The 15,065-nt window shown below is 38.4% G+C and overlaps 2 protein-coding genes across 2 annotated transcripts; one reads left to right on the top strand and one right to left on the bottom strand.

Moving 5' to 3' along the window:
* The first annotated feature begins 3,921 nt into the window (after positions 1-3,921).
* On the top strand, positions 3,922-4,804 carry med9 (mediator complex subunit 9). Its single transcript, XM_042393158.1, has 2 exons — positions 3,922-4,064; positions 4,291-4,804. Exons 1-2 carry the CDS (start codon positions 3,985-3,987, stop codon positions 4,508-4,510), a joined length of 300 nt encoding a protein of 99 aa, XP_042249092.1. The 5' UTR covers positions 3,922-3,984; the 3' UTR covers positions 4,511-4,804.
* Positions 4,805-5,859: 1,055 nt separating this feature from the next.
* On the bottom strand, positions 5,860-7,247 carry LOC121884622 (dexamethasone-induced Ras-related protein 1-like). Its single transcript, XM_042393511.1, has 2 exons — positions 6,837-7,247; positions 5,860-6,717 (listed from the first exon to the last, which is right to left on the bottom strand). The coding sequence occupies exons 1-2, from the start codon at positions 7,105-7,107 to the stop codon at positions 6,194-6,196; spliced, it is 795 nt and encodes a 264-aa protein (XP_042249445.1). The 5' UTR covers positions 7,108-7,247; the 3' UTR covers positions 5,860-6,193.
* Positions 7,248-15,065: the final 7,818 nt, after the last annotated feature.

Below are 15,065 nucleotides of genomic sequence, written 5' to 3'. Positions count from 1 at the left end.
AATTTCTGTTATATAGGAGCCAGAATAGCCTTTATCACTGATTTCTGCTTAACATGATATGTGATCTTTTATGCAGCATATGATGAAAACAGAGACAGTTGTGTTCATTGTGTTTCATGGAAATTTGCCTGATGTTTGCTGTTAAGAAGGATTCGACTTGTTTGAGCTGAGTAATATTACTCAAGAACAATAATGCATGTTTTTTGGGGTAAACCTAAGCTTTCTCAAGAACCAAAGAACCAGTTCAGACAGTGACTGAATAATGTATACCAATGGCTCACCATGACACTGTGCAGGGGGAGATATACAGTACCAGTAGATTCAAAATGCATTTACTGGTACTTCAATATAAAAAAAATTGAGGGGGATAAAAACTGAATATCTCTAAAAAACTACAGTCGACCCTACAGAGGAAAACATGTATTTCTCTCATTCTCTACCTGTTGTTGTTGAGATGAGCTGAGTATGGAACTGCAGGAGAGCCAGGGAGTGTGGAAGTGTGCGTTGACTGAATGTAAATTAATAAATAAGATATTTTCATTACATTAGAGGCTCAGGAACTTCTGCATCTTTAATAGTTATAATATTCTGCTGACTGTGAGGAGATGTACAGGCCTTAAGATGAATAAGACTATGAGATAATCTTCACTTTCCATATATTTAAAGAAAAAAATGTACATTTATCAATATATTGTATTTGCTGACACTTTTAATAGCTTTGCCTTTTGTAAGACTTCTGTAAGCCCTCAGTGATTAACCTTTTCTAAAAAGTGGGGTTATTGATAACTTCACATACTGTATGTCACAAAAGCAAAAAAATCACTATCTCTGGGAAAAGGAAGAATTCATACACATTAGACTTTGAAGGTGAAGGTGAAGTATATATGTATGTTTCTTTTTTTTCTTTAAATTAAGATATTATAAAGATAACAAATTTGACATGTTGATGTAAGACACGGCTCTTTACATGCCTTAAACAGCAAGTTACATTTAATAGATGAGGACACAATCAAAACAATGACCTCATTGATGCTTTTCATACTGCCATAACTATATATTTTAAATTGGCACAAAGTTCGTTCCGTTGACAATCCATTGCAATGGGAAGATATTGAACAAATTTGTCAGATAAATACACTCAAACACATAAAATCATTAAAGGGCAAAAATTAAATCATGGCATTAAAACTTAAACATTAAAATAACCATTACTTGTAATTCTTATATAAGATGATAATGTGAATGGATATCAAAAGATCAACAGCATCCTATTTGCACAAGATAATAAGATTTTTTCCTTATTTGTGAAATTGGTTGCTGGCTTTTCAAGGGTCGAAGGGACAATAAACAATCAATCAGAAAAAGGATATGTTTGTGTGGGATGATATTGTTGGGTTGTGAAATGATTCATTTTTCAGAACTCATAAATGTGAGGTGTCATAGCCTTCCCCAGTGACTCACATGGTAAACACTTGGGCTTCATAATGCCCTACAAACTCAAATCTGGGTCACATATGCTCTGCAAGTTTCAGCAGTATGTGATGCTCAAAGTCATACTAGAAATTAGAAGCACTAAATAATTGTTAAAATGTCTGAAAAGATCATCATCACTACAGCTCATGTCACTACAGCTACTCTTTAATTAGGTCTTCACTGTCTGTCTCACAGTGGTGGCCTCTCTGCCGTGGTGGCTAATGAGAATTTGTCTCTACAGTGTTTACCAGGTGTGGATGGTGTGAAGGGATCAATTGCTGAGTCTATCCTTTGATGAGAACATATAGCTGTGAAAATATACTGTAAATCAGTCTGGTTTAGAAGAGCAAGGAGATAAAAACAACTCCCTTTATGAGAAAAGATGATAAAATTTTGACAACTACATCAAGAGTCAACATAAAACAATCCTGATTTGTGCTTTTAAAAGGCAATACACCTCTGATTCTTTGCAGATGAATCAACTACTACACATCATGAACACAGTATGTAATCTGCTGATGCTGTTCATCATGGGTGTCTACATAATCCCTCCATTTGCAGGGGGACGATAAGCTACTAAATAAATACTACAGTGGTCATAACCAATATTAACTCACTCTCACAACTTATCAGTTGTCAAACATCAAGCAAGCCTATTGCAAAATCAGTTAAGTTGCCAGACTATTGAGGTGAGTGATTGAGGCCTGATAGCGCAGGAATATGGGTCAATGAAGGGGGGAAAAAAGATGGGTCAGACTGGGTTTGTATTTGCAGAGCCACAGTATTGCTCTATGTAACTCATGCCTATTTGTTGCTATTTGCATTATGTTGATACCCATTGCAAAGAGAGATAGGCTACTGCATGAGTGCATGTTAACAGCTACATTTGAGAGGCAGTAGTCTGTTGCGCAGAATATGTGGTAGATAGTAGACAGGAAGCAGTATTGCTTACAGCTGTCAATATGTTTTCCCCTATATGCCATTAGTCTAATTTCACATATGTGCAAGAAGGAAGAATATCCAACTAGAAAAACATGACCTGAATACAACTCTTGACTGATATAGAATAGACATATATATTAGGACTCATTGCAGCCCATTAGACCATATTTGTGCCAATCACACACACTATTGTTTACACAGGTTGCCACAGGTTCACTACATACACGCTTCATGCTGTGGCACAATTGTAGACATAGGAGGTTGAATTTAGGAATAGATGCTTAAGGTTGCTAGGTAGTGGGATGTGAAGCATTAATTCCCAGCTATCACAGGTCAGGTTTGTTTGCGCTGTGTATTAATGGAGTGTCTGTGGCCTATTTTGTGGGAAATATAGGTTATCAGGGGTTCCATTTAAAAGGGAGTCCACGTGTCTTACATTAATCACAGGGTAATAAAACATGTTAAACGGGAAAAGAAGTTCATATAAGGCCTTGATGACAGAATAGGTCAGAGTTTAAGTATTTCCTCTGGTGTCCCATGATGGTTAGATATGACCTCTGAATTCTATAATTTGGCCAGAGGGGAGTAAACATGGTAGAGGGTGAAACTTGAGGCAATACAGTCATCTTTCCACCTAATTTTGTTGTGAGAGAAGTGAAATAAGAGTGAACTCTTCAGCAAGATTCTGAGATCTTCCTGGGATCACCACATTTTGACACAACTTTACAATAAAATACAATAAAATAAAATGAAAAGAAAATAAAGAATCCAGCACTACAGTTTCTTTAGTATTTTCCTGACAACTCAGCATCCAATTATCAAAAAATAGATACATAAATATATAAAATAAAAAAATTACAAGACTATAGTGTTTTATGATATTTTATCTGCTTTATTATCTATAACATTTATTTATGCATAAAAGAAAGTGTGATTGTGAAATTTTTCAACACGCTTTGAAACAGTGGTGTTGACATTCTGTCATGTTGTAATTCTCTAAATGTTTGTTATGAGCACATATAGCTAATGAAGCCTATTTGAAGCAGTGCCATTCAACGTTTACAGATATTTGTATAAAACAAATATACAACAATTTTACAGCACTTTGTGTATACAACTTGAGTCTGCAATCACCAACACACCAGGGGGACTAAAGGTTTTAAAAAATAATAATAATAATAATTTAAATAAAACTTAAATAATATCTTGTAAAGCTTAAGTGGTTATACGTTTTAACAGCTTTTTGTTTGTACATTCAGATATGGAAAAAATGTATTGTTTGATATGGAAAGTCACCTGAGAAATGTATGGCTTTTTGCTTATTGCTAATTTGGGTTTGTGAATATAATCAAAATGATTTGATCAAAATAGTAAGCAAATGAATTAAATAGAACTGCGAACAGAGATTGCTGTCATATTCACCGAATCCAAACAACACCTTTTTCCCCAAAGTCATAAAATGAGGGTAGATATGATCAGCAATCAATTAGTGGCCTATTTGAAGCGTGTCGGTGACGTCATCTTGTGGTGCATGACGTAAACTATCTGCGCCGCGAAGCAGGGAGCGTGATGGCGGTGGCTCAACCAAAGCTAGAGAAAGAGGGCGATGATTGCTCTCTGCTGCCTTTAGTCCACGATATTATCAAATGGTGAGATTACAGACTGGTTCATGTGTGTTCCATGTTCATTCGCGGCGCTGTGGCAGCCGCTTTACATGTCGTAAACAGGTGAAGATACTGAGCGTGTTGTTAGCTGAAGCTAACATTAGCTATCGCAGCTACGTTAGAGTAACTAGAAAAGAGACGTTAAATGTCCAAAATAGCAATATACACGAATAACATATCATATATTCATCTTTGTCTCTATCTTTTTAAGCATGGACAAGGACAGCCAGGATGTCCACCAAGAACTGGCCAAGCTGAAGGCGAAGATCCAGGAGGCTCGGGAGCAGATCTCCAACATGCCCGGGATAGACAGCAGTCCGCCGGAGCAGCAGCAGCAGCTGGCCACGCTGCGGGAGCAGGTCCGCACCAAGAACCAGCTGCTGCAGAAATATAAAAGCCTGTGTATGTTCGACGTGCCAAAAGCATCGTGAAACTGCAGACTGGATTACTGCACCGACCGCAGGGAGCTCATAGACATTCAAGGTGCAGGAGGGACTTTTTGTTTACATCCTCAGCTGTGGAGCTTGGACGTTAAAAACAGGAATGATTTGTCTTCCTCCACTGCATTGCAAGGTGTTTTTGAACGTCAGACAATGTCCTTAATTTTTATTGTGTTTCAAATCTAGTTATGCATTATTTGTATAAATTGCAGTGTGTTTTTTCCAATGTTTCACTTTTCTCAACTTAAGCTATATTTTGTAATTAAATGAAGAATAGACTGACAACTGATTGACCTGATGCTTTTTTTGTAACTTGCAGTAGTATGCATTGATTTAAGTCATTGGCCTTGATCATTAGTGAAGCATCTTTAATCCAGTAAGTCACAACTTCCATTTGTATGCAAAGCCATTATTCATTCTGTTTGTTACTATAGACTAAAGGAGGAACTGTGTTTATTCAGAATCCAGTGATTGAATGGTGGAAGAAATGTACCCATACTCCGCACTAGCAGTAGAAGACTGGAATAATATTTTCAACTCAGTCTGAGGATAGCTGTGTTAAAACTATAGACATACAGTGTGTGAGATGTGTTGAGGGACTCTGAAGGGCTCTCGGTTACATATGTTGCAATTCTAACATGCAGTATGGTAGTTTTTCTGCTTGTGGATTGCTGGATAACCAATATAGTGAAATGTACTCTATTTCAGCATTCTGAACAAATGGAGGGCATTATCTAAGGACTGTTGCACAATAAGATGTGCAATGTTTAAGACACCATTAACTCACTCAAAAAGTGTCTTTCTTGTTCCTTTAGTTGGATGTTTGAGCTTCGCTGTGCAGACTGATGTATGTGCAGAGTTTGACACTAGAAGGCTGTTTTCACATTCATCTGCTGAAGGTGGAAAGTTTCTCCTTGCTCACCTTCAGTTTAAGGGGTATACCTACAATCATGATTTGTTACATCAGAAGTTCGTGGCCAATCAAGGTCCAATATGAAACGTAAAAATGTGTGAGATGGAAACACGTAGCCTCCAGTGCACTGACAATTGACTTTACACTCAGAAGGAGACATCTTGTGTCCAGCAGTGAAACTTTTGAAATGAACAATATTCAATATTCTTAGATTCTGGATTTTTCAGTGAGGGAGAAAGTGAAGATGTAATTTGAAATAACTTTTTTTTTTTTGTGGGAAAATCATATCAGACACAATTTATTATCCCAAGAAGAGGAGTCATGTCTGGAGGGGATCTTTACAAGGAAAGAGAAGAGGAAGACAGACTATGAATGTAACAAGTGTTTTTATTTTCTCTTTTATGTAAAAGTTGACATACAGTAGACATAATAAATACACATTCAGGATCAGATTTGTTCATAATGCCACATACATTCAAGTTCCACCAAGTTTGAAAAAAATTCCAAAATGTAAACAATTTTTTCTCAAGTGCCGCTTTTAGTAAGTTTTAGTAGCAGATTTTACAACATTTTCAGAGCATCTACTGCATTACTACACAGAGAGAGACCTAATGATCTCAGCCCCGTGTGTTCTGCACTGTTTGGATCTCAACGTATGTCGCCTGAGGCACTGAAGTCTACAGTGTATGCAGAACGGCTGGCCACCGCTTCATCTCTGGAAAGTCTCACAGAAAGTCTTTGCAGGCTGGCTGATAAAAGTGTCAGCATATGACGCAGCCTTTCTCTTTCGCTTGGCTGCCTCCCACGGCTTTCTCTTTTATGTACATCAAGTCACTGTGCACGCTCGGTCTCCGCGCAAACGGCGCCACAATCCCATATGCGTTCCCGTCTTTGCATTTCTTGTTTCTGAAGGACTTTCTGTGCAGAACCTCGCAGTACTGCAGCGAAACTTTGCAGTGACGGTCGGGGCTCATTTCGTTGGGCAGCTTGGCCATAGTAAAAAGAGTCTGAAACATCTGGTCTACGTTGGTGTTCTTCTTTGCTGAGATTTCAAAGTACGCGCAGTGCTCGTCTCCACCAACCAGCTGCTCGATCTCGTCCTCCTGCACCTCACGATAAAAGTCACTGTCGCACTTGTTGCCGCAGATGACCAGCGGGACGTTCACGTTCTCCTTGGTTTTGTTTCGCAGGCAGGACTTGGTTTCAAATATCTGGCGTTTCAGGCGCCGAACCTCCTCGAAGGAGTCTCTGTTGTCTAGGCTGAATACCAAGATGAACACATCACCTGGAAAACACAAGGAGAGACACGTTCAATGCCAAGTACTAATAATATATTAGCAGTAGACAATGAACTCTGCAAATATCTGCATCATACACCAGAGGTGGTTTTAAAGCTCAACTCACCGGTAAGAATTGAGAGTCTCCTCATTGCAGGGAAGGGATGGTTTCCAGATGTGTCCAAAATGTCCAACTGGTAAACGTCTCCCTTGATGCTGTAGAATTTCCTATGAAAGTCCTCAATAGTAGGTGTGTACTGGTCATCAAACCTCTCGTTCAGAAACCGAGAAATGATGGCTGTCTTCCCAACTTTAGTGGAGCCCAGAATCACCATCCTGTAGCAGTTCTTGGCCGGTATGTCGAACTCATTCTCTGACGGTGACATTTTCTTAATCATATTTGCAGCAGATGCACCCGATAAGGTATGGTGCTGTAAGCAGGAGGTGGGTTTTAAATCCTTTCTGTGATGTGAGGGGTCTAACCTCTCTCTGTCTCTGAAGCCAGAATGGAGCAGGCTGGGATAATTTATAGGGGGAAGTTTGCCGCGCCTCCCCGATGCGTCATGCATCATCCTCCAGCTTGGGGAGCAGGAGCAGACCCGAAATTATAATGTTACTATGGCTGGTTTTGTGCGTCAGCTCTGTCCACCCCTCTTCAACAGAAAAACGGTGGAAATATGGGCTTGTTTTCAACATAACCTTTAATTGTCACTATGATATTTCCATGCGTAATTACCACCAATTAACTGTCTATGAAATGGCGATAATGTCATTTTAATTTTTAAAATCTTAAACAGGCTATATAATTTATCAGTTTGCGCACAACTGAAGCAGTGTGTGCATTATATTAAACCAAAACGTGCACTATCCCACATTAATTTCTTATGTGCATGCACCTAATGAGCGTATACTCCGGGGGTTTTGTCGCTGAAGAAGCACAGGTACAGGTCAAGCAATAGTCAAATTACTTTCGATAATCATGCGTTTTCTCAAGCATCAGTAAACAGACGCTCCCCGAGGAAAAATCAGCTGGAATATGAGGTTAGGGAACGGAGAGGGACACAGCGGTTCCCATACGCATGATTTTAAAGGGGTCAAAGTGTGTTTTTTGCTTTTAGAGTCCTCATATCGAGTGTTTGGATTGGATCTGGATACATGTTTTCCTACATGCATGACTTTATCTGTCAGCCTATTCAGACTCTCTATATTTAATTGATATATTATGTGCATATTTATTATTATTGTAGTTTCATTATTTAATTAAAAAGATTGTTCATTTTCACTCCAACCTTATGACACAATCCACAGGAAAACTGAAGTCTCACAGAGGTTAATTGTAGGGTTCAAGAAGATTTTTAATGGATTGATCCACCTTCTAAAAATACAAACTCGTAATCTCTGCCAGGTATCACTGTCAGATCATCATAGATGCAAGCAATAATGTACAAACGTCACAATGAAAAGAAAGACACACAACTGAAGAACGGCTGGGTGTAACTGCTGCCTGGGAGCCATCCAATCCAATTTGTATTGACTTTCTCATATGTGTTAATCGAGGTACCCTACAGACTGTCTAAAGATAGAGCCCGGTGTTTGTGACTCAAACTCGGCTCATCCACTTTACCACCTTAACCACTTGTCACCTTTAAATTATCTTCTCACCTGGGAACCCATGGAGAGGGAGAAGATGACTTCTGAAAAAGAAAGTCTACTTGTGAATGATTCAGGTGTGGTGCTGTCAAGTGTCAGTATCAGCATCAACTGTAATATTAACTGTAACATTTACTGTGTAAACAATATATATAACATACATATTATTTTCATATTGGTTCTTGCATTTGCTGTTGTTTCATCATACATACTATGTTTTTATGTACAATATCAGTCAAAAGTTTGGACACAACTTCCCATTCACTTGAATGAGAAAGTGTATCCAAACTTTTAACAGGTGAAAACAGACAAATGAAGAGAGATAGTACAATATAATACAAGAGATAATATCAATCAGTTTAACTTGTATCATCACTGGATTAAGTTGAAGTATTAGCATCTATATATTACACAATATCAACAACAGTTATGAGAAAAAACTTAGTTTCTGTCTTAGTATTTATTTACTGTGATTTCTGGTGCAACAAAACTCGCCAACACTGATGACCTTTTTTAGCACTCTGTAGGGCATCAGGGATGAAATCAGATAGGTGTACTTAAGCCTGGCTGTTCAAGGCTTGAGCGATGGGTTTGTGTAACCAGGGTGGAGTGGACCACTGCTACACCCTTGACTATTGGTCAGTAATTAAGCCAGTGTGTTCCCAGCGATGCGTATAACAGGACACGTGCAGAATGGCTCGTCCTACAACGCACTGCCATAACACTGCCTGCACAAAAACATAAATGTTCTCAGCTATAGGGGAACGCATCCTCACGTATCTCTGTGAGTTTTAGATCGTTGTTGTCAAGATCAATCAATTAATCAAAAGTACTTTTTTTATTATTGTTATGAGATAATTGAGGATTTTTCCTCATGTATTAGTTAAGTAGCTACAGCACAGATTGAAGCCACTCTGTACCTATGTGCCCAGAGAGGTTAATTTTTTTGGATTAAAATAGAAATTTGACACGTTATTCCATTTCTTGGTAACAACTCGCATAGAATAGGTCATGGTCAGATCTTATCCAGCAAATGGTTTTTTATTTGTTTGGTCAGAGGAAGAGAAACATCAACATTTTCTCTGTCAATTATCTTGAACCTCAGGGGCAAATACACAAACCCTGGCTGCTCACCTGTAAACCAGCTCATGGTCAGTTCTAGAAAACACACACACACAGGCATAATATCTTTGTCTGTGTGCATCCTCACTCTTGTCTCTAGTCTTGAACCGTGTTTGTGTCCCAGCCTGTTTGCCGCCTGTTCTGTTACATAGCTGGACCTCAACACATGCACTGTCCTGGCAACGGGGCCCTCAAGCAGAGTAAACACACCAGCTGCAGCCCACTCAGGTTATGGCCAATCATACACATTAGACTAATTTCCTTCTCAGCCATGTTTGCCTTCATCAATTAGTAAAGAGGACACCAAAGCCTGGAAAAAAAGGATACTGCTGCCCTCTGTCAGGACTCAACGCTTCACAGCTGATGTGAAAACAAAATTGTTTTTTGATTAAACCAGTGACTGACCCAGTGCCAATAAACTTGTATCTTAGATGTTGTCTCAGTTTTCTGTATAGGCACACCAAAGCACCAAAGTTTTATTGTCAAAGAACCAATCCAGTTAAAAAAAAGGTGAGACAGGAACAGGGATTGTCTCTTTATTTTTGTCAATAAAAATATCATAAAGGCTGATGACGCAACTGCGGCAGACTGTGGAGACGCAGTCTAGGAGATATGACCTGTCTTTTTGTTGAGAGAAGCTTCAGAGATTTTTATAATGTTTTTTGTGGTTTTACCTTATTTGCAGGTTTATGGATGAAACATTATGTGGCTGAAGCACGAAAAACACCAGTGACATATTTGGTATTAAAGCACATGTGCTAGAAATCTGATCGGAGACAGACCTGTTACATTTTTTGCATCGTGTTATCACCCCCATTCCTTGTGTGTAACGTGCTTGATGCATCATCAGTTAGTGAGAAGTCTAATTAACAGTAAGCAAGAGCATATGTGCATGTGTGTGTGTGTACAAGTTAGCGACAATCCACATTGATTTACATGGCTTTAGGCTCCTGGGAATGCTTTTGGCAAAAGAGGCAGTGAAGCTCACAATTCCAGTGTATTTCATGAATTTATTCCAAGACCAAAAACTACTGCAGAATTTCCTTGTTTTCCAGAGTAACTATTTATAAGTCATGAACAGGCCATGTGACTATGAGGCAGCGATAAATGTAGATGCTCCCTACAATACCCTCCACAATTCTTTGCTTCACTTAATACCGTAACTCTTATTCTAACACAGTCCATACTACACTATATACTATATAATACTATACTATACTATGCTATACTATTAATGGCATTTTCATTTTTTTCACTTTCTTCTGCAGAGATTTACAAAATTTCATACACAATACATTTGAAGAAGCCTTAAAAAGTTAAATATTGTTTTTTTAAAAATCCAATAATTGGTTTATTTGGCCTAAACTGTGATATGTTTTGAACACGTTTGTGCCATTCCAAAGCCCAAAAATTCCTAGAAAGGATATTGGAATTCTTTGAAATCCCATAGTGTGAGTCCGGGAACAAGCAGAGAATTACATCAAATATGTATTTGACGTAACTGATGATAGGACTCAGTCTTGGACGTTAATTCAGTGTGCAGTTATTGTTTCATTGGAACTATTTTTAAATTTAGAGGCTTGTGCAGCCTTGAGGGAGGTTTTCACTCCCTGAGTGCTTTCTAGTTATAGTACATTTACTGTGCAGCATGAGTTTTTGCTTGGTGAGAACACAAGACAAGGTAATATGACACAGTCTCTGCCCTTACAGGATGTCTGCTACAAAACTCCAATCAATCATCCGTGTTTGGGAAACTTAATTCTCTACATGCGCCAGCTTGCAACTAAATAGATGCAAAAATGCAAAAAAGTCAACTTTACCACCCTGGATGGAGCCAAAGAGCCAGATACCTCATCTGTAACAACAAAGAATTTGTTCAAACAATCAGGTTTCTCTCTACAGAATCAATATTGTTTAGTTTAATTCAGTGAGATCAAATCTGCCAGTGTGGAAAGATAAATCTTGATGAATTCAGTCGTCTGGGTGCAGGAGAGGCCATCTGATCTTGTGTGTTGAAGGTTAAGAATGGGTCATGCTGTGTTTAGATGGCGTGAGACTCGGGGCTGTTGCGTGTCAGGCTAGGCCATCTTGCAAGGAAAGTGTTGAATGAAGCATGAGCCTGCGGTTTCCAATACAAAGGCCTCAGATTTCAGAGCCAATCAGAGTTCTGGCTTCAGTCCAGCTTTAGTCTGCCGACCACCTGTATGTTTTGATAAACCAACAATCTGTCAGCTCTGTTTTTATCTGTGACATGCAAGCTGATGTCGGCCCCTGGGCATGACGTAGAACATGAGGCTATGTGAAACAAACATCACTTTGTATGGTTTTATGCCAGCCGTGCACAAGTAGGGTGACACCTGTGTTTTTATTATTGTATGTGCCTGGCCTGTTTTAGTGATTTCATCTCCCTCTAGAGATGAAATTGTGGAAACAGAATATTCTGGAAACAAAACTGGAATATTTTGAATGTTTGATGCATCGATGCGATTTTAGACTTTTAAGAGATGAAGTCTGAACAGGTTGTACTTTCAGATGTCCAACCGCTGTCTCTGAGTGACCAAAATTGTGGCATTGGTTAATAACCTCTCATTGCACAGACTGTGGCTCAGAGGGTTCTCCTTGTCTGACCTGGGATTCATCTGGCCAAGTGGCTATTTACCTAATGAACTGTGAAAGATGAGATCGCACATACAAAAACATCTTATTATTATGTGGCCTGAAGACCTGAGCTTACCTCGCAATGTTGGGAGGATCAATCAGATCAATAAACATGCTTCTGTCTTGAAGCAAACTGAAGGACACGCAGGCAAAAAGTTGGGGATTTGGTGGCACCATTGAGCACTAACAAATTCAGGGAGTGTAGTTTTCATTATTTTAGTTCATAATATATCTTTAAACAAATCTTATTATTTAAGACAAGCAAGATAATAACTACCATAATAAGTTTTGATTTCTTAAATAAATCATGTGTTTTCTTTTTATTTCATCAAAATGAAACTTTACACAAATTTAAAGGGTCATAACTTAAATAACTTTTCATTAATTCTGTTCTTTTTCGTCATTTTTCTTTATTTATTTCTATGAATAAATGCAATTTATAGAAGGATTCAGAAAAATTAAGAATCCTTAAAAGCTTATAGTCTTGGAGAGTTCTGTGATAACAAATAAGGGTCAAATAAGACCTCTCACATAATACACAGTACATGTTGTTTTAAGGTAGTTGTTTGACCTTTAATTCAGAGCTGTATGTCATAGATAAGCTCATCTGTTTCCTTATGAGTCTGTAGACAAAGGAGCTCAGTGAAAAGCACTTTTGGAAAATTGGCGGTAGTTGATTTACTGTTTCCATGAGGCATTCTGCAGACTTGTGTCAGAGGTAATGGTTAGTTCCAAATCTGTGTTACTTCACTGAGCAGTGTAGCTGGTAAATGTGACCACCACTGAGTGATCTTATAAATGCTTAACCTTAGACGTCAGTGAGCTGCTGCCCTTTGCAGTTCTGTTTACGTAACTCTAATAGCTTCACGTAGAGAAAAAAAAAGAGAGAGAGAGAGAGAGAGGAGGTAAGAAATTAAAGAGAGTAAGTCTTTGGTGAGGATTGATATTTTTAATTCCACCTCACACACCTGCATGTACGCATATTTAATACTAAATATTAAAAACATCAGTTGCACCACCCTCCAGGCAGTTATTTCAACATTTAAACTCTCCCCCTGCCAGTTACCCTTCCCTCCTTCCAACAAATATTACATTAAAAAAATTACATAAAATGAAATGTCTAAGATAAAGAAGATAAATGATATTAAGACTCAAATATTCTTAGTAAAAAGTAGGACAGATATGGTTTGTATCAAGAAATCTATGTACAAATCTAAATTTCACGGCCTGTGAAAGTGCTGACTGCAGTGACGCCTAATTAACGCTGAATCAGCTGATAAGCAGGCCTCCAAAGGTGTGCGTCAAGGCTGCATTATACAGTTCCTCATGGTTGAATGCACACCTTGTTGTGATTAATCCTATTTATCACTTGCTACATGCAACATTACATTTACACAATATAAAACGCACAAAAAGATAGATCATGATGAAATATTTAACCATGATAATAATTATATTTACAATATTACAAACAAAATCCTGAATGAGTTAAAAATTGGTTTCAGATTTCACCTGATAAGTGATCTGCATATGCCCTAAATATTTGGAGGCAGGGCATGCACAATTCTTTTATTTTGCATTGCTGTTTGTATAGTGGCCAGTATACAATAAATACAAGATAAGCTTTATTTGTCATAGTTTTCTTATTCATTGTTGCTCTTTCAAAATCCCCAGAGGTCTGGGATCCATCACATCTCTCTCATGCCTTTTTTTTAAAAAAAAAAATGCCTTTGATACTCAGAAGTGACACAGCATCAACCACAGCTAGACGTCTGGGTTTGCATATGATGTGTGAGATAAACTGAAAAGATTTTACTGACATTTCTTGCAAGAGGGAACATCTCTCCAGGTGCTGTGACTAAGGTCAACAAAGAAAGATTTCATAACACAAGATGAGCCACAGAAAATCATATGCACACACACACTGCACAGATGGCCTGTACTGCCCATTTTCTCCCTGTTTTTGTTTACATCTACGCTGTGTAACCAACACTCGTTCTGACTCAGTGTGATGCCAATCCCACCAACTGCTGGGAGGGTTAGCGCTCAGTGGCCAGCACGGACATTCCTACTGTTCAGCTAACAAGGGATATATGCACGTTCTTTTCAAATAATTACATAGGCAGCATGCACAGGCATGCTCACTACACCGGTACAGTGGCCTTCAAGTTGGACACATGATTCAGCCTTCATAATGAGCTCTGATCTGTGTATGTGTTTGTCTTTCTCCGTGTTGATTTGCTTAGACAATTTTTGATTTTGATTAGACATGTACAATAAACAGGAAGGTGCCTCGTGGATCCCAAAGCATACAGAGATATAATTAGAAACACAAACACCCCACACACACCAACAGTGAAGGACATTTTTTCTAATCTGAAACATTTGGTGTACTGAAACAAGTGTGCTGTGCAGGCAGTAGAAGTAGCAACCTTCAAAAGGTTGCAGGTCAAATACTATGAAAGCCATAAATAAACCGTATCTGTTTCCTCAATAGAACAACAGTGTATCCACAGATTTTACAATGAGGAAAAATGTCACAGTATACAGATATGTCATACAAAGTTCCATCAAAACACAACAGGCAGAAATGCATACAGCAAGAAAAGGCACTCCATTCAGGGAAAGTAGACTAGAGTCTTAAGAGTTATAACAACAACACCATCCTGACCTTTACCAAATATTAGAAAAAAGCCTGACTGGTGTTTTCACTCCATTACTTCAGAATCACTATTCTGTAAAAATCTTGTGTCATGGAAACTGATTGAAAAGCTTGAGCTATAAATAATCCTAGGACTGAAAAATCCACTGTATGTTAGCTTGATTTCTTAAGCCCCCTCAGGAGGTTTTGACCTTAGTGGGCTAATACAAAATTGATGGATAAAATACGCTGTCTCATCTAATTCTACTTTCACTTAACTGTATG

Source organism: Thunnus maccoyii, chromosome 18 (genome assembly GCF_910596095.1).
Source record: "Thunnus maccoyii chromosome 18, fThuMac1.1, whole genome shotgun sequence".
NCBI lineage: Eukaryota > Metazoa > Chordata > Actinopteri > Scombriformes > Scombridae > Thunnus > Thunnus maccoyii.
Note: the sequence above shows the minus strand (reverse complement) of the source record. Positions and strands in the feature narration are given on the sequence as shown.

Coding starts and splice junctions, on each gene's coding strand:
- LOC121884622 (XM_042393511.1), bottom strand. CDS start 7,107: ATGATTAAGAAAATGTCACCGTCAGAGAATGAGTTCGACATACCGGCC. Junction 6,718..6,836: donor GAGACTCTCAATTCTTACCG/GTGAGTTGAGCT, acceptor TGTGTTTTCCAG/GTGATGTGTTCATCTTGGTA.
- med9 (XM_042393158.1), top strand. CDS start 3,985: ATGGCGGTGGCTCAACCAAAGCTAGAGAAAGAGGGCGATGATTGCTCT. Junction 4,065..4,290: donor GTCCACGATATTATCAAATG/GTGAGATTACAG, acceptor TATCTTTTTAAG/CATGGACAAGGACAGCCAGG.